The sequence below is a fragment of the Enoplosus armatus genome, chromosome 9, assembly GCF_043641665.1.
Source record: "Enoplosus armatus isolate fEnoArm2 chromosome 9, fEnoArm2.hap1, whole genome shotgun sequence".
Classification (NCBI taxonomy): domain Eukaryota; kingdom Metazoa; phylum Chordata; class Actinopteri; order Centrarchiformes; family Enoplosidae; genus Enoplosus; species Enoplosus armatus.
Window position 1 is genome coordinate 4,029,254 of NC_092188.1, and position 16,668 is coordinate 4,045,921.

At 41.3% G+C, this 16,668-nt stretch overlaps 2 protein-coding genes across 2 annotated transcripts; one reads left to right on the forward strand and one right to left on the reverse strand.

Annotated features, from left to right (window-relative positions):
* Window positions 1-283: 283 nt before the first annotated feature.
* LOC139290412 (protachykinin) lies at window positions 284-1,566 on the forward strand. The gene is made up of 5 exons (XM_070912187.1): window positions 284-427; window positions 634-736; window positions 841-864; window positions 944-1,000; window positions 1,089-1,566. The coding sequence occupies exons 1-5, from the start codon at window positions 326-328 to the stop codon at window positions 1,097-1,099; spliced, it is 297 nt and encodes a 98-aa protein (XP_070768288.1). The 5' UTR covers window positions 284-325; the 3' UTR covers window positions 1,100-1,566.
* On the reverse strand, window positions 1,390-15,533 carry septin7b (septin 7b). Its single transcript, XM_070912186.1, has 12 exons — window positions 15,428-15,533; window positions 13,553-13,659; window positions 12,365-12,465; window positions 12,075-12,209; window positions 9,272-9,389; window positions 8,565-8,657; window positions 8,379-8,475; window positions 8,061-8,112; window positions 7,774-7,902; window positions 4,718-4,853; window positions 3,613-3,755; window positions 1,390-2,676 (listed from the first exon to the last, which is right to left on the reverse strand). The coding sequence occupies exons 1-12, from the start codon at window positions 15,435-15,437 to the stop codon at window positions 2,637-2,639; spliced, it is 1,161 nt and encodes a 386-aa protein (XP_070768287.1). The 5' UTR covers window positions 15,438-15,533; the 3' UTR covers window positions 1,390-2,636.
* Between the last annotated feature and the right edge of the window lie 1,135 nt (window positions 15,534-16,668).

The following is a 16,668-nucleotide window of genomic DNA, read 5'->3' on the forward strand; positions in this document are numbered from 1 at the left end:
GTACCCTGCGCATGAGACACATACTAATTATAACATATGTCAATATCAAGCCCTGTGACTCACAGAATAATTGCCGGAGATGACCGAAATCATCCACTCCAGCTGTGCGTAAAAGCCACTGTGCGCAAATGGAGCGATAATCGACACCGTGGAGCAATGGCGCATCGTCAGGGAAGACGCGCTGTTGTCTGTTCTCAATAATCCAGCAGCGAGGTGTAGACTACCTGCACACAAATATTCATTATTAGCTGTAATCCAGGCTAAAAGGACTCGGCTTTTATATTTTGATTCAGAAGCATTTGGGTGAAATTACGCGCGGTTTGCAATGATGGAGCTGGTTAAATGTGTTCTAGTAGTTGTGCTGCTTCTGACAAATGTTTTCTGTCAAGACCTGGATGTTGACAACTGGAGAGAGGGCGTCGAAGAGGTAAGACTTGTCAAACTTATTCGCATGTGTGTCTCTACAGAGAGACAAAAGATTTTGGGATGGAAAAAAAATCTTCACTGAAACACAGAACAATTTATAATACTTAATAATACTCTCGGCAAAATGATTTATTTTACTCAATTGCTGGAAGAGACACTCTTGCAATATTTAATCTCTTTCTTTGCATTCTTTCTGTCTCATACAAGAACAAATGGCCAAACTCTGAAGTATTTCAAGATGTATTATTGAGAATGACCAGAAAACCGGGACCCCGCCAGTATCTCGGGCTCATGGGGAAGAAAGACTCCGGTAAAGCAAATTTAAGGCATTTCACACAAATGAACACTGTATTTATGTTTAAGACTGTTGAGTTCAGGTCTGATCATTCATTTAATTTATTTCCCTCCAAACAGCAAAAACGCAGACAGCACGCAAGCGTAAGTATTATTATTTTGCTTGTTTTCAGCAGCAAATATAAATCCAGGCATATTTAAAAACTGATGGTTTTATCCCCAGGGCATAAATTTCAAACATTTGTGGGTCTGATGGGTAAAAGGAGCTTTGAGGATCAAGGTATGATACTTCCAACAGTGACATTAAATATACTGAAGGGTCATTTCGGTGGAAATCTGCCTGGTAACTGCTGATTTCACCCCTGCAGGAGCCCTGTGAGCTGCACAGAAGATTGAGGATCTGCGCTTGTTTTCTCACTTTGTTTCATTTCAGACTGACTAAAAGGTTTTATTTTGTTTGTCATTGTTTCATAAAGAAAGTAGAGTTTGACGCCGTTGCCAATGCTGAGAACTTTTAGGCAAACAGCGCCATCTACTGTTCAGTAAAATAGTGGAAAAACGTATTACTTAAACACATTTAACAGTAATATTTCAATGACATAAAGAACAGTGTTATGTACAAAAATGTGTCCACACCAGTTTTCATAACAAACCCATCTCACTCCTCGATATCATCACAGGTTTATTAAGTGACTTTGTACAATACAAATGAAAAATAAAATTAAAAATACAGAGATGGAGTACATAGCCAAAGCAAATTGCGGTGTTGACTCTTCATTTCCCACTGATCGTTCCCGCAGAGTGATTGAAATATTGTTTTTGTTTTGTTTTCTTATCAAAGCGTCCAGGATCACTGTTGTACGTGAAAGTGTTTCTTTTCAACAGTGGACGCTGCTCTCAAGTCTCTGAGGATTTTCTAAACATACAAAAGAAGTTATGACTTCAGCTGGCTCGGTATATATAAAAATAAACTAAAGTGAAATATAACACTTATGACATTATAAACGGTGGTCCAAGGCTAATGCAAATAGCTAAACACAGAGGAAAAAGAAAGCGTTACATTTCAGAGAAAAAAAAGAAGCTTTAGCCATTTTCTTTTTTAAATCTATAAAAAGGCCCAAGGTGCATTTTATTGTTTATTGATTTCAGGTTTTTCCGTTGACTGCCGCACAGGGTTAAATGTTTACCAGATAGTACACTGAAAACAAAACAAAAAGGATTAGTTAATGCCTTGTCCTCTTCTCACTTTAATACACGACAGAAGATCAGGTTAATGTTCACATACTGTTACTCTCATTTTTCTTGTAAACAAATAAAATTCACCAGAACTTGATTGTACAACAGTCAGACACGACTCATGGGTTTGTTTGTTTGTTTTTTTTTTGTCTGCAGTGCTCTTCATAAAACTGTACACATCAGTCTTTTAAAAGCAACCTTGGGATGAAAAGAAGAGAGCAGCAAGTGGGGGGCGGGGACAGTATTCAGTTTCAACAACAACAATAATAATAATAACATCAATAATAATAATAATAATTAAAATAATAATATGGGTTTGGCCTTTCTAAAACAGGGTTAATTCTTTTTGTGTTGTGTTTGTTTTTGACATTCAGTCCCGAGGCAGCGAGGGGGCTCTGTGGTGGCAGATCTACTGTACATGTAGACCCCCTCCACCTCCTCACCTACCCCCTCTAGTGGCTGGGAGCAGGAGCACAGCTGTGCTGGCAGACAGAGCAGGGACGGGGTGGAGAAGAGGGACGGGGTGGAGAAGAGGGAGGGAGGGGAAGGAGGGAGGGAGAAAGGGGGAGAAGGAGAAAAGAAGAGGAGGTGGGTGATGTCAGTGCCACATACTGGTGTCCTGACTGGCAACGTTGGCAAACAAAAATAACTGGAGTTGGGGTGGTCCTGCCGACTGTCTTTTAAAAGATCTTGCCTTTCTTTTTGTTTTTCTCCAGAGTCCTGCAGAAGAGGAAAGACACACACTGTCGAATCAGTAACAATAGTTTAAACGACTTTTACTTTCAGATCTACTAGTCGCAAATACATACATCACTTTGCAAGTTCTGTCTGTAGGAAATAAGATATTATTAAAAAGCCTTCACAGTATTGGCTGATGCAGCTACATGCTGTGTACCTTGTATTCCTTGTCTAGAACAGCGGTTCCCTGTATTACTGGCTTGTGACCCCTCAAACAAGGAACAATGTACTTGTGTCACGAGCTCAATATGTCCATGGGTTTTGACCAGGTCGACCAAAGGTGGATTTTCTTCACATGAGAGATTTCTGAATGTATGTTTTTGTCTGAGCTCAGATGGAAAAAAGGTGTCACACTTCTCACACTTTTTTGAATTTAATAAGTGATCAAACCACACCCAATACAGGCGTGATGATGCAGATGAGTAAATATTTTTCAGGGGATTTAAAGGTTGTGTTTAATCAAGAGTCTAGAGTCACTTCACTTTAATGGCCATATGACCGGTCGATGGAATATGTTTTCGGTAGAGCGTGGACAAAAACGCTCAGTACACAGTGCCAGCAGCATGTTATAGGCAGACATAACATGTTACGCAATAAATAATAAGCAAGAAAGAGCTGAATGTATCAGTTTAGAGTCCGACCTGCAGAATAACAGGAAGGAGCTGCTGCACTGAGGGATCCAATTGTCTGACAGCTTACATACATAAAATCCAATATGTCCTTCTGCAGGAGGGTCAGGTGGCCACAAGGCGGCACTAATCCACTACTGTCCACCATTTACGCTCCACTGAACCTTTCGGTGTTTGTCAACCCCATGGTGGATGAATTTGTGCATGACAGGGGATGATATGTGTTGCTTGGGTTTGTTAAAATAAACAACTGAACTGTGAAAAGTGTGACAGTGAGCGTCAGTTGTACCTGGAGGCCTCCAGTTTCTGCTGCTCCAGGCGCTGCTGGACCTCCCAGTTCGCTCTCTCCTCCTCGAACACGCGCCTCTTCTCCTCCAGCTCCTTGTGCTGAGCCTCCAGGTTCTTCTTCATCTGCTCGTGACGCCGCTGAAGCTACAGAGAGACGGACGGGACAGAGGAGGGCGTCAGTGTTTTGTACCTACAAGCACCGTCACGCATGCAGTCAAAAACTGAAAAACACAGCACACAGACTGCAAAACCTGTGAACTATAGGCTTCTTACACAACACACAAGACCCTCTTCAGCGACACTGAATGCCTTTAAACAGACAATACTGTAGCTGAATCAGAGAGACACCAGAGAGCCCAGTTGGGCTGGAACAACTGAGCTTAACAACAAACAAAACTGGAGAGAAATGGCTGATTTAACAGAGACCAAAACTTGGACCCTTTTTTTAAACCTCCAGAGAAATAAAGTCATCATGAATTTCACGAGAAGGTTAAGTTAATGTTTAATTTATTCGTTTTAAGGTTTAGTTTTGCGTTTGACTTCATAAAACCATTACAACATGACATCTATATACGTCTATAGAAATCTATAATTGGTCCGCAAATCAGCTCTGCTTTTACAGAACTGCCACATGAGTGTGTCAAAGCGGTGCTGCTGTTATTCTCTCATTGTTATAAAAGGAACCTCTCATATAAACAGTGGAAGTCATTACTGGACAATACTCGTTTAAAAAAAAGAAAAAAGAAGATGTAGCGCATTTTCATCTTGTTGCAATAATCTACACACATGGAAATAATTTCAAACAGATGTCAACAGATATCGTTTAACGGAAATGATCCGTCATCGACAGTCCTACTGCCTGCACGTTACACACATTATAAACGTATCTAAATACACCAATTCTGAGACAAATAAATAAAACACGCGGGTACAAAAGAGGGAACTAGCAAAGAGAACAAATCAACCAGACGCTCTCAATCGCACGTGTAACCACCAACACAACAGGAAGGAAGGAGCCCAGACCAAGAGGAGTAACTTCACAAGGACATGTGTTCATTAAACCAGGCGTAAGAGAGAGTGTGTGTGTGTGTGTGTGTGTGTGTTACCTCTGCTTCAGAGTCTTTGAGCTTCTGCACTTTTTCCTTCACTTTCATCTCGAATACTTGTTCCATCTCCATTTCCATCTTTTTCATCTTAGTCACATGATCCCGCCTCTCCTCCTCCATCTGAGCCAGGGGACTCCTGCACGGGGAGCACGTGAGAGCACGCACACACAAAAACACACAGAATCAGACCAGCACTACAGAGCAGCACCGGCGCCGGCCCACTCACCAGTTCATGTCACCCTGTATTAGAGCTGTCACAATAATTTGAATTTCAGTCTTCCAACAGCGTGGCTGTTAAAAACTGAATTTACTGAACATCATTTCAATTTGTTCTGCAGATCGTATTTTAGCATTTCCACTCCTCTTGTATGTTTCTGCATGCAGATTAGAAACCTTTACAGAAGAAGATGATGATAAGGATAAAAGGAGTACAAAGGAGAATGTTTTACTTTCAGCTGTTTTCAATGAACAGGTAAAATGTGCAACGTTTCCTCTCCAAGAGCTGACAGAAAGGCTCTGCACAAATCTCAAATTGTATCGTGATGACATCGGGTCTCATTTCCCAAAGAAATGCAACATGTTCAGGATGGAAAACAGAGCTAGAGGAAAGGTTTTAGGAAAGGCGGGATCCAACAGGTCTGTGACAGGAACAGGAAACCAAACCAACCGTGAGATCTCTGGGAACCAGAAGAAGGGCCCAAAAGCTAATGCGAGGAACCTGTGAACACTGACTGTTAGTGCGAGTGGTGGGTTACGTGTTAGTAAAGCTCTCCAGGATGTTTTGTTGCAGTGTAAGTGTTCAGAGACCTGTCGTGACATATGAGGAGAGGTTACGAGGAATGTATATTCAGGAATGACGACATGAGTAAAGCCTGGTTTACCCTCATTTTGGCGCAGTGGTTATTTTCATTATATCATAAACAAGGGAAACAAAGAGACAAAGGAGCAAACGATACAATCTTAAAACCGAAATATATACTTAGAGTTAGGCTTTGGAGTAATTCTTGTAGGATTTAGGGTAACATTTTCACTTTTTGATTACTAAGACAAGGTTAGTAGCTAGGGATGTACACAATAGCCACTGTAGAGAGAAAGCTAAACTTGTGCTAACTTGTGGATGCTAGGTGGTTGGATGGTGCTTGTTTCATCGCATGCTTTAAAGAGGATCTGAAACCGTGTGCGGGGTAAAGCTGGTAAAATGTGATGTCATGTCATGAGTTTTTGAGGATGTTTCTTCTCCAAACTGATCACTGTATATTCAGTTTAGAGTTATGGAGAAATCCTTCAGATTTGGGGGTTTTTGGGGAGCTTTAACGCAAATTAAATTCAGCAACACTCTTCGTTCAGCACACAGATGTTGTGCCTGTTCAACTTGACGTCATGCAGAAATGACAAGAGCGATAATCGCCGTTTTGTTTATCTTATTGTTACACAGTATCTGCGTTTGCTTCTTCAGCGGCGTCATAATCACATTTTTGTCTCATGTGAAAAAGGTTCAAAGTTGTACCTTTAAGTAGTTTAAATATAATGAAATTATGTTGATGTCGTGCATCTCGTAATCATTCTTAACCACTCCATACATCTCATGTACAGGTCTCTGTTATTACTACAAGCAGGGCTACCAGCAGCAGCAGCAGGAAGCAGCAATGGATTCAGCAGTAGAAAGAATAAAAGGCTTTGTTGTTCACGCATCACATACATAGCTATAAAAACTACACTCATAAGTGTGGCAATTCACAGCTTTTCTCCTGCCGTTCCTGGAAATATCTACTGACGGAGGGGAAGTCAGGAGGGGAAAGCAGCCCTAAGTCAACAGGGAGGGAAGAAAACACCCAAATACAGCCAACGGCGGAGAGAGAGGGAAGGGTACAGAAAAATGAACAGCATACATAAGGGTCTTAAAAATAAGAAAAAATGACCACTTACATTCCTTCAACTGTGTCATGTCTAAAAAACAAAAACACATACAACCAAACACACACACACACACACACACACACACACGCGCACACAGAGACACACAACATGCGATAATGAGGTCATGCACTAAAATAAAACCAGACGTGTTCTGTGATTTCAGCTACTTCTTCATTGGGGAAAAAAAGAAAGCTTGGAAAATATAACAATGTCTAGTTTGTGAGCTGGGCGTCAAATACATTAACAGAGTTGGTCAAATGTTTAGCTGTGTGTTAGCATCAGCGGTGTGAGGCCTCCATTCAGCTGTAGAGCTCAAATTATAGCTGAGTGAGTTAGCCATTTGCTTGTGACTACATGAATGAGAAAGCAGCATGGTGCTTTGAATGAAAATCAGTGGCATGATTTTATGCAAAGTAGTGCAGTGAGAGGCTACGACGAAAGCAAAATCACTGAGTGTTTGTCAAACATCACAGAGAGAAGAAATGGGCGATGAATGAACTCCCCCAACTTAGACCTTTCAGGTTACCTGGAACCCAAATACCTAAATAAATGAGGATAGGAGTAAATAATGTGACAACAAGTCAGCAATCACTTCCTATAGGCCAGACGTCAGTCATGGGGCTTTATCAGGGTTTCTGCAGGTTCACCAAGTTAAATATATGGCCTAGTAATTACCAGCAGTTTATAACAATAATTCCCAATAATATATATAATTCATTAAGTTCATGTGACCTGGATAAGCAGCATAAAATGGATGGATTAACCAATTCAAAATGATTAATTCCTTTAAGTTATTTTAAGCTTTTGCTAAAATGGACAGTTGGCAGTGTTTGCTTTATGTCTAAAGGACTGAACAGCCTCCTGCACACACAATCCACTGCCACACAAGCGTATCACATCTCCGACAGCCTGCCATCAGATACTAAAACATTACATTACTGCCAACGGAAGGCAAGAGAAAAGTCTTTTGTGAAATAAATGTAAGACTTTTAACAAGCTTGTAAATTCAGAGGTCCTGTTCTATTCTGCACAATCTCAGTTGCAGGTACAAAATAAGGCAGACGGTGGATAACGTTATTTAGAAGTGAACTTTATCCTGCCTGCCTTGATGTCTCCAGTGTACTCTGTCCAGGACTTACTTGGTGGACAGTTGACCTTTAGCCCTGTTGTTGTCCACTCCGTTGTAGGTGACAGCAGCCAGCTTCCTGCTGCGGTAGTTTTCATAGTGGACGTTGTTTGTCACGTCCTTCAGGTCCTGCATGTGAGTTCTGGGGACGGATGACAAAGAATTCAAAATATTTTAAATCCTCTCGGAGTACTTCTTCAACTGCTCTTTCAGCTACAGCTCTAAGTTAAATAATTTATACAAAAAAAGACTGAAGTGTTTACTAAAGTTAAATGATACTGGTCTTCGTTTTTTCAGTACCTGATGAGCATATCCCTGAGGATGGTGAAGTCACAGTGGTCACTGTTTTCAACTAGAAAGGAAAACAAGAGGTCAGTTAGCTAAGTATTAGAAGAAAAAAAACTGTTTTCAGGAATGCTGTCCTGTCATGATGCTTACATGTTGGATAAATAAACAACATTCTTTATTTTACATTTGATGCGACACATTTTTAAGTTTCCCTGTTTTTTATTGAGCCCACATTCATATGGATGCATGACTTCCTTCCATTTCTGTAAATTAATTTCAGCGTTACGCATTCTTTCACTGTAGTAATATAAAACTAATAAACACTCATACCTTCTGCAACCCCCCAGGGGTATTGTCTCCCTCTGACCCTCTTGCTGTTCACCTCGATGATGGTGTTGCTTCCTACTACAGCCAGCGGCAACTTGCCCTAGCAAAAGAACAATATCAGCCATTATTTATACAAGTATCTGGGTTTGTAAATTTGCGTGATATGACGTGTCAGGTGACATACAGTACCTTTATTGTCTTAACAACCCTGTTCTCTTCTTCATCGTCTGTCTCAGGGAACTCGTAGATCTTGATTTTGTGCTCTTGGATTTCCCGCATGATCTAACACGAAAAGAGACCTTTCAGCAACTTTTCTCCACACTACTACTATTGAGAAAAGTTGACTTGTGGTTCTGGGTCACACCTGTCTTCTTGACACTGCGAAACGTCTATGTGTGACACTAGATGCGACATATTCTTTGTTGCAGTTTCGAGATGTATTGACTTACAGATCACAGTTTTCATTCTCCTAACCGTATCCAGTCAGTTACAGCCTTAGCTTGATGTTGAAGATGCCCATTATGTAATGGTACCTGATATGTTCCTAGTTTATATGCATTCAAACTCAACTCAAAGTGGTTAAAAGATGTTGCTGTATGCAATAAAGCACAACACAAAAGCACACTTAAAATGGAACTTGAAATGATTCATTATTCATTATTATTTATTGTTCTTACAGGAACTACTTATCTTGCTTTTTGTATTAATATGTATGTATAATGTACAGAAAACCTTCCACACAGTGCAGGACATCACCGTACAAACACCAAAGAGGGTTTACTTTATTTGGGTTTGCTTCGTGATGCACATTTTCTCCAACATACCGATGACCACAGTAGAAAAAAAGATCTGGGATACTTTTACTGCAGTAGTATGCCGCTGTGGAAACCACTGACCTGTTTCTTGAACTGTTGGCATTCCTCTGGGGTGAGGGTGTCTGCTTTGGCAATCAGCGGGATGACATTGACTTTCTCGTGCAACCGTTTCATGAACTCAATGTCCAAGGGCTTCAGTCTGCATGGCGATAAAGATACAGCTTCACATGTAGTTCAACTGGATACTGCAAGCAGCGTCAAATCATTTTGAATCACTCTGTACAGTGGACTGAGTGTTGATATCTTAAGCCTGTCCAGCACATTTAAGAACAAAATGCTTCATGATCTTTTGTCATTATAGGAGTAAATGGAATATTTTGGGTCTGACTGGCTTTTGGATTTACATTTGATCTCTGTTTCTTGGTTGGATCTTCTGTAGACAACACAAGGAGGAGTAGTGGAGCTGTGACGCCTGACTGATGTTTGTAATGTCTAAGAAAATGACCATGTAGTCGTGAGTAAGCGTTTCTATTCTTGGCTCTTTTTGAGCAGAATAAATAACATTTGACATGACTGAATTATCAAGTTATAGCGTTGCATTTCACTTTATATTTTGTCATAAAAAATAACTTAATCTCTGTTTGATTCTTCACCACAGTGGAAATATCCCTCTGAGTTGAAATCTGCCCTGAAGCAGAATCAGATGCTGGTGGTATTAAGAGTGGGATGCATGTTTGCCACGTTGCCAACAGCCATGCAGCCAACACAGTGCTGCATTGACACACTTAGAAAACCCTGAATGCAACAGCTGATAACAACTGTTATTATCTGAAAGAAGAGTAACACAATAAATTAAGGTCTGGAGTTCTCACTGCTTTGACTCTACACAAACTGACCAGGAGAATGTGCTGTTGTCCAGCCACAATGAAGAAAACCCCAAAACATCCGAATCAGAGTGATTCAGCACCCATCAGGCACAAACACACACATTTCCAAAACTGTCTTACACAAATAGGGTAATATATTTTGTGAGAGAACAAAAACTTAAGCCAAAAAGCAACCTATATACGAGACAGCGAGCAATGTATACGTAAAATCACAACAAACAGAAAAGGAAAAAAAAAAATACAGAATTTCATAATATTATGGCTGCAACTTACAACAAGAAATAATTGTTAGAAATGTTGAGAAAAAAAATGGCAATGACAACTTCTCAGTGCCCGAGGTGCCATTTTAAAATGTCTTGTTTTGGCTGACCAAAAGTCCTAAAAAGGTATTCAGTCTACTATAATATGAGAAAGTCAGAAATGCTAACATTTGAGAACCTGAGAGGTTGCAGCATTTTTTCCTCATTCTTTTTGCTTGATAAATGACCAAAGCCAAAATAGTAGCCAATTATTTTTCTGTCGATGGACTAATCATTTCAGCTCTACGTACTGAGGTGCACAATGTCAGAGAACACCTCTCATGACTGGATTCAACCTCTTTTCCTTATCGAGTCACTGTCCTCAAACCTTTAAGACAACCAGAGTTCAGCTGGGAGCTCAATGTCCAGATTGTCTCTCAGTGTTGGAGGTCATTGTGCTGCTGTGTGAGAGCAGTCAGCTGGTGTTATGAGGGGATGCTCTCTCTCTCTCTCCCTCTCTCTCTGTGTGTGAGAGAGAACATACGCTGCCCATCCTCAAGGCTAAAGTACTGCTTGTGTGGGTACAGAGAACAGGCTTGTACAAACACAATGTCTCACAGAGGACGGACGAAAACACGAGGAGAAAGGAGGACAGAGGCTTCTTCATTGTTTACACTAAGTCACGGTCAACAGCTTTAAGGGCAAGTGAGACATTTGCATATACACAAATTGGGTAGCTCCACACAGCAGACACAAACACAACACTATGTTGCTCTACAATGGCTAACAGCATGAGCTCCTTTTGGATGTTTTAAAAGGTCAAGAGTCTTGACTAGAGGCAAGCTTTCATATGAGCATAATTTCATACCCATACATGCATTTAAATGAGTTATCAAAAAAAAATTTCAGGGCAGGAAATAACCTCAAGTTTCTCAGTTTCACTACTCCCACACTTTGTGCTCTTTGACTGAATCACAGAAGAACGCGTGCACATCTTAAAAGAAAGACAAGACGAGCACATCTGAGCTGTTGGCCGTTAGAAGATCTGGTGGTTTGTGAATAATAAAAATACAATTAAAATTCCACACAGTCATCTCTTTATGAAACATTTAGCGATCAGTATCATCTGCTGGGCATGTTGCCACAGTCTTTGTCTGTATTGCTTATGCCCCCCCCCCCTTTTCCCTTTTAAAAGCTTCAAGTTTTAACTCTTACTTTGCAAGACGCTCTGACTCACATGATCATTTACAGCTATGGCCTGCAGCAGTATTTGTAGGAGATAGAGTAAGACAACACACACTGAGCTGCCCAGCATGACCACAGCTTCATGCTGTTGGCCACCGAGCTGCTCCAGAAGCAGCAGGGGGTTCAGAGCCTTGCTGAAAATGCTAAAAAGGAAGAGCTTTATTGACTGCACTTCCATACATTTTCCAGACTGCATATGGATCTGAACCAGCAACCTTCATTTCCAGTCACAAACCAGGTCCTCTGACCTTTGGGGCACTCCTGACCTCTCATTTCCCTCCTTACACTATTTTTTACTCATTTCCTCTCACTGTTCCCCCTTCCTATTCGTACCTCCCAATTCGTTCCTTACCTCCATCCCCTCTTTGTATTGAACAAGGAAGGGAAAATTCAAGAGCTTGAATCTCACTGGATCTGCCCATACTAACAACGTGGGTGGTGTAGAGTGCTCTGAATAAAAGTGCCCACATAAAAAAGGCCTTAATTGTCTTATGAATTTGTCTCCAGACTCACCCGTGTCCTGAGGGGGCGATGAAGTACAGGCAGCAGTGGATTCGGCTATCAGGCATCTGTCGTCTATTCACTCGGGATTCAGAGTTCAGGTAGTCTTCAAACTTGCTGTCTATGTGGTCGATGATTGGCTGCCAGCTGCGTAATACAAATTAGAGCTTACGTTAAGAAAGCCCCTCAAAGACCCAGATGTACCCCTGAATTAGGAATGGCAGACAGCAGCTTTGACATTTCAAGGATTATAAATGAAGGAATCTTATCTGTGCTGTGCTGAAGTTGTGGCAAAGTCTTACCAGTTGCTGTTGTCAACAGCATCTCCGAACCCTGGGGTGTCAACTATTGTGAGCAGAAGCTGGACTCCGCCTTCCTTTATTAAAACTTTGGACTGCTCCACCTGACACAGGAGAAAGAATGAAGGGCACATTGTGTTTACTTCTGCCACAAACTGTGCCTTTGAAACCAAACAACTTTAATTAATAATAAAAATGAAAACACAATATGGAGGGTTAGCTGTGAAATCATTATCACTATAAGCTAATAGCATCACAGATCATATATTTCACATAGAAAACACTTCAAGATAGCAGCATGTAGCAACACGCCATCGCACACTGTGCTATTAGCTAACTATGCTGAGAAACCAGAGAAGCACACAAGCATCTGGAGATAGCAGTGCTGTCAGTCAGGAGCCAGACAGATGAAGTGCAGCTCTTGAGGCTCTCAAGATTCAGGACAATGTTGTGTAATTAAGGAAGACGGCATTTATGGCAGGAGCTGAGTTTGACTTTCTGAAACCACTGTGAGAAACTACGGTTTTACTGCACATCTGTCAATGTAAAGTCAACAGTGTGGTAAAAGGTATTTTTTTACAAATCAAGTCAGCTGTTAACAGAGCTGTATCCAATTACAGAAAGTCATATAAAAACACATAAAAGTAGCAGACTTTCAATATTCAGACGATCAGAGAGCAGGTTCTCTGGCACTGTAACACTGTAAATCACTGTTTTATACACAGTGCATTCATGTATGTTTTCATGATGATATGTTATGTTTGTTAATGGTCCAGTTGCTGCTGTAACAAGAAGTTAACCGTATTCATCTTAGAAGCCAAGGCAGTTAATCTGCATGGGAGCTACAGAGTTGAGGCCACATTGAAAACTAACTAGGCATTTAGGTCATTAACACAGATGTGCCATGAGACGCTACAGAGTCTGTATTTGATGTTTTTTTCTGTTGGCCACAGTTCTGGCCACATTTTCAAATAAAACGTTAAAATGATGGTTTGGATAGCTGCCAAAGCTGCTGGTGGTTTAGAGAATCTTACCAGCCACAGCCATTTCAATGTTGTTTATCTAACTGTGCCATTTGGTCTACTTAGTGCTGTGTAAGTGGTTGGTTATTTTTTACCCCACAGAACAGTGGATTTAACACCATGTGCAACATCTCAGCTCAAAGATGACATTTATTTGCTCAAAATGTACCTGTACGGTCTTTTTGATTCGATGTGAAGGTCCAGGATACTCTGCTGAATACAGGTCTGTTAGGAACAGAGAGTTGATCAACGTGGATTTGCCCAACCCTGACTCACCTGGGGGGAAAAAGCAAAAGCAGAAGACAAATCAGTATTTCAGGAACACTGTGACTTCTGCTATTCATGTTATAGTTAGAAAGTTAGCCAGACTGTAAAGCATTGCATTACTAGGAATAAAATATAGAAAATGTTTAGTACAAAAACCCAACACCCTGTATCATATCCCCACAAAGATCACTGTTGACATCCTAAAGATAATCAAAGGCCATGTGTCTATCCAAGAATGAGACTGACATTTGCCCGAGACATTAATCCATTTGGGTTAACAGTTGAAAGGCTAAGGAAACAACACAGACAATGGCTCTTGTTGTGTGCGGCTGACTGGCTGTGCGGTCCGGGAGCCTTCTCAAACTTGGTTGGCCATTGTGGGCCCAGTTTCCAAGCTCCCAATGAAAAGGATCATTAGCGGAAATGACCAATGCCACTGTCTGCATTGGCTGTTGGCCACAAGTCAATATTTAACGAGCCACCATTTACACCAGAGCTGCAGTCAAAGGGTAATGTGTGGAACTTGTACTGTAGCATTTGTTTGTCGTACATTTTATGCATGGCATGTAACAAGTTTCTGTGGGTATGGACTTGTTAAATTTACTGCAACATGAAGTGGTGACAGGCCTGCGAAATGAGCTGCTCTGTAGTGTGTGAACTGAACAGGTTGTTGGGTCATGTATTTCATGAGGCATGGGCAGACGTGCCAGTCACTGCTGGTGATACGAGTCCCATCTCTCTCCTTCCCTTCCTCTATCTTTCATCCTCCTTTCCTCTTTCACACCACACTGGTGACGCATTGCGTTGCGCAGTGGGGACATGTGGGCTCACAGCTCATCAGAGCCAAGAAAAGCTGAATATTGTGTGTGTGTGTGTGTGTGTGTGTGTGTGTGTGTGTGTGTGTGTGTGTGTGTGTGTCCGTGTCCATGCAAGAGGGTGATACCGTAAAAACAATTGCAATCATTTAACTACCAACAAGACCAGAGGACTGGATGCAATGCCATCTGTATCTTTTTTAAATGAATCCCAAAATGAAGCTGTTTGTCGCAAAACACATCTAAGCATTCACAGTTTCCAGAGGACCACTTGGTCACCATCCAGCAGCTTTTACAGAAGATACCGCAGAGAACAGGAGCAAGCAAACTCCAGGTGCCTTATCATGAAGATGTTCTGATGTAAGCACCTCCTAACAGCAATGAAAAGACTGCACACTTGCTGAAATGTATCAGCAGTACTGTAAGCAAAAGCCTGTAGAAACAAAGTGTTGTGAACGCAATGGGAGATGCGCTATTCTTAGAGGCATGCTGGGTACAAATTCTGTCGGTCCCACCACAGGAAATGGTTTTGACCCGAGGAAACATTTTCCCTCCAAACAGGGACTGATCAGCCGAGGAGGATCTTGGCCTGGTGTCAACCACCACATCCAAGCATTTTAAAAGAATGTCTGCATTTTTGATTCGCTGAGTGCAGCTCTGGATAAACCCATCCCAAATGTTTCTGTTCTGGGAGACAGTGTCAAGGACCTGACATCAAGATAAATTCCAATAAGAGCAAAGCAATGCCCCCCTCCTCTCTGACTCAGCAATTAACACTACAAAGCTGGGGGCATGTCCCTTGTGTATTAATATGGTGGTGTACACACACAATCTCTCTCTCTCGCTCTTTCTCGCTCTCTCTCAAAAACAAACCGCAGTGAAAATACCAACCACAATAAATACAATGAAATGATTCATATGAAACAAGGGCAAACAGAGGGCTGAGCAGCGTGTGTTCTTACCAACGACCATCAGGGTGAACTCAAAGCCCCTCTTGACAGACTTCCTGTACACTTGGTTGGGGAGGCTTGCAAAGCCAACATATCCTTCCAGATTCTTTTGCTGCTGTAAGACAGTAAAAAAAATACACACATCAAAACCATGAAGAAATCTAATCTCGCACCCCCATGTTAGCTGCAAGGCTTAGAAGAAAAGTTTTAATCGCCCCATTCCCACGCTGCCAAAACTGAAATACACTCCCAATCTTCTAACCACCCGAACCCTAACAGTTTGACAACTTCACATACTCACCCTGATTCTGCTTATTTAAGTTTTCATTAAAGATATATCACACTTGAGTGAAATATTCTAATCCCAGATGCCACCATTAAATCAAATGGAAATAATCTAGATGTGTACATCATGTCATAATCCTAACCCTAACCCTGTCCTCTGGAGATTTTGAGTAAAATTCAAAATGATGTTCTGCAGAGCTGAATGCTGCCTCTCCAAACGTAATGGTTGAAAAAAATACTCTCTATGTGTTATTCTAACGCATAGAGATTATTTGTGTACTTACAGCTGTTTTGTGTAGATCAATACAATGCGGCCCCAATGAGCAGGAAAGGCCAGCGTGTCCAGGGTCAGAAAGCAAAGGGAGAGAGAGCACAAAAACAAAAAAAGCAACAGAGAATCAATCTCAGGCCATCTGACAAACAAACCATTCTGTCTCCAGAATCAGCTTCAGAAGTTGAGAGGCCTGGGGCAAAATGATTCATGATCTTGGCTACTGTAACAACACAGACAGTTGGCCAGTGTGGTACATATTCCACTCCACTTGCTCCTTTAATGTCAGTAGCACCATAAAACAAGGTCCATTCACTGTTGCAGCTTTTTCTTTTTCGCTTGTGGCTAGGAGAGGATTTCTGCATCTTACACTGGAGCATCTCCTGCCTACATGTCTTCTGTGTGACACTATGATTTACTACCGATTTGCCTCCAGGATGTGCAGCTTAATCTTGGCAACATCATACTGGTTCAGTTTGAGAATCATTACATATGGAATTTTGCAAACAGGTTACCTTGCAAACCATCACCAGTCATGTTTTATCACCGCTGAATTTTTAAACCTAAAAAGCTGAGAAGAAAATGTGAGAACAGTCATTTTAAAATGACAGCTGTCTGTTTCCTTTCCGGCTTTGTCTGACAGCTCTGCTAAAGGAAGTGGTGGCAGGTGGAGGACTAAGTTACAGTTTGCTTGTGC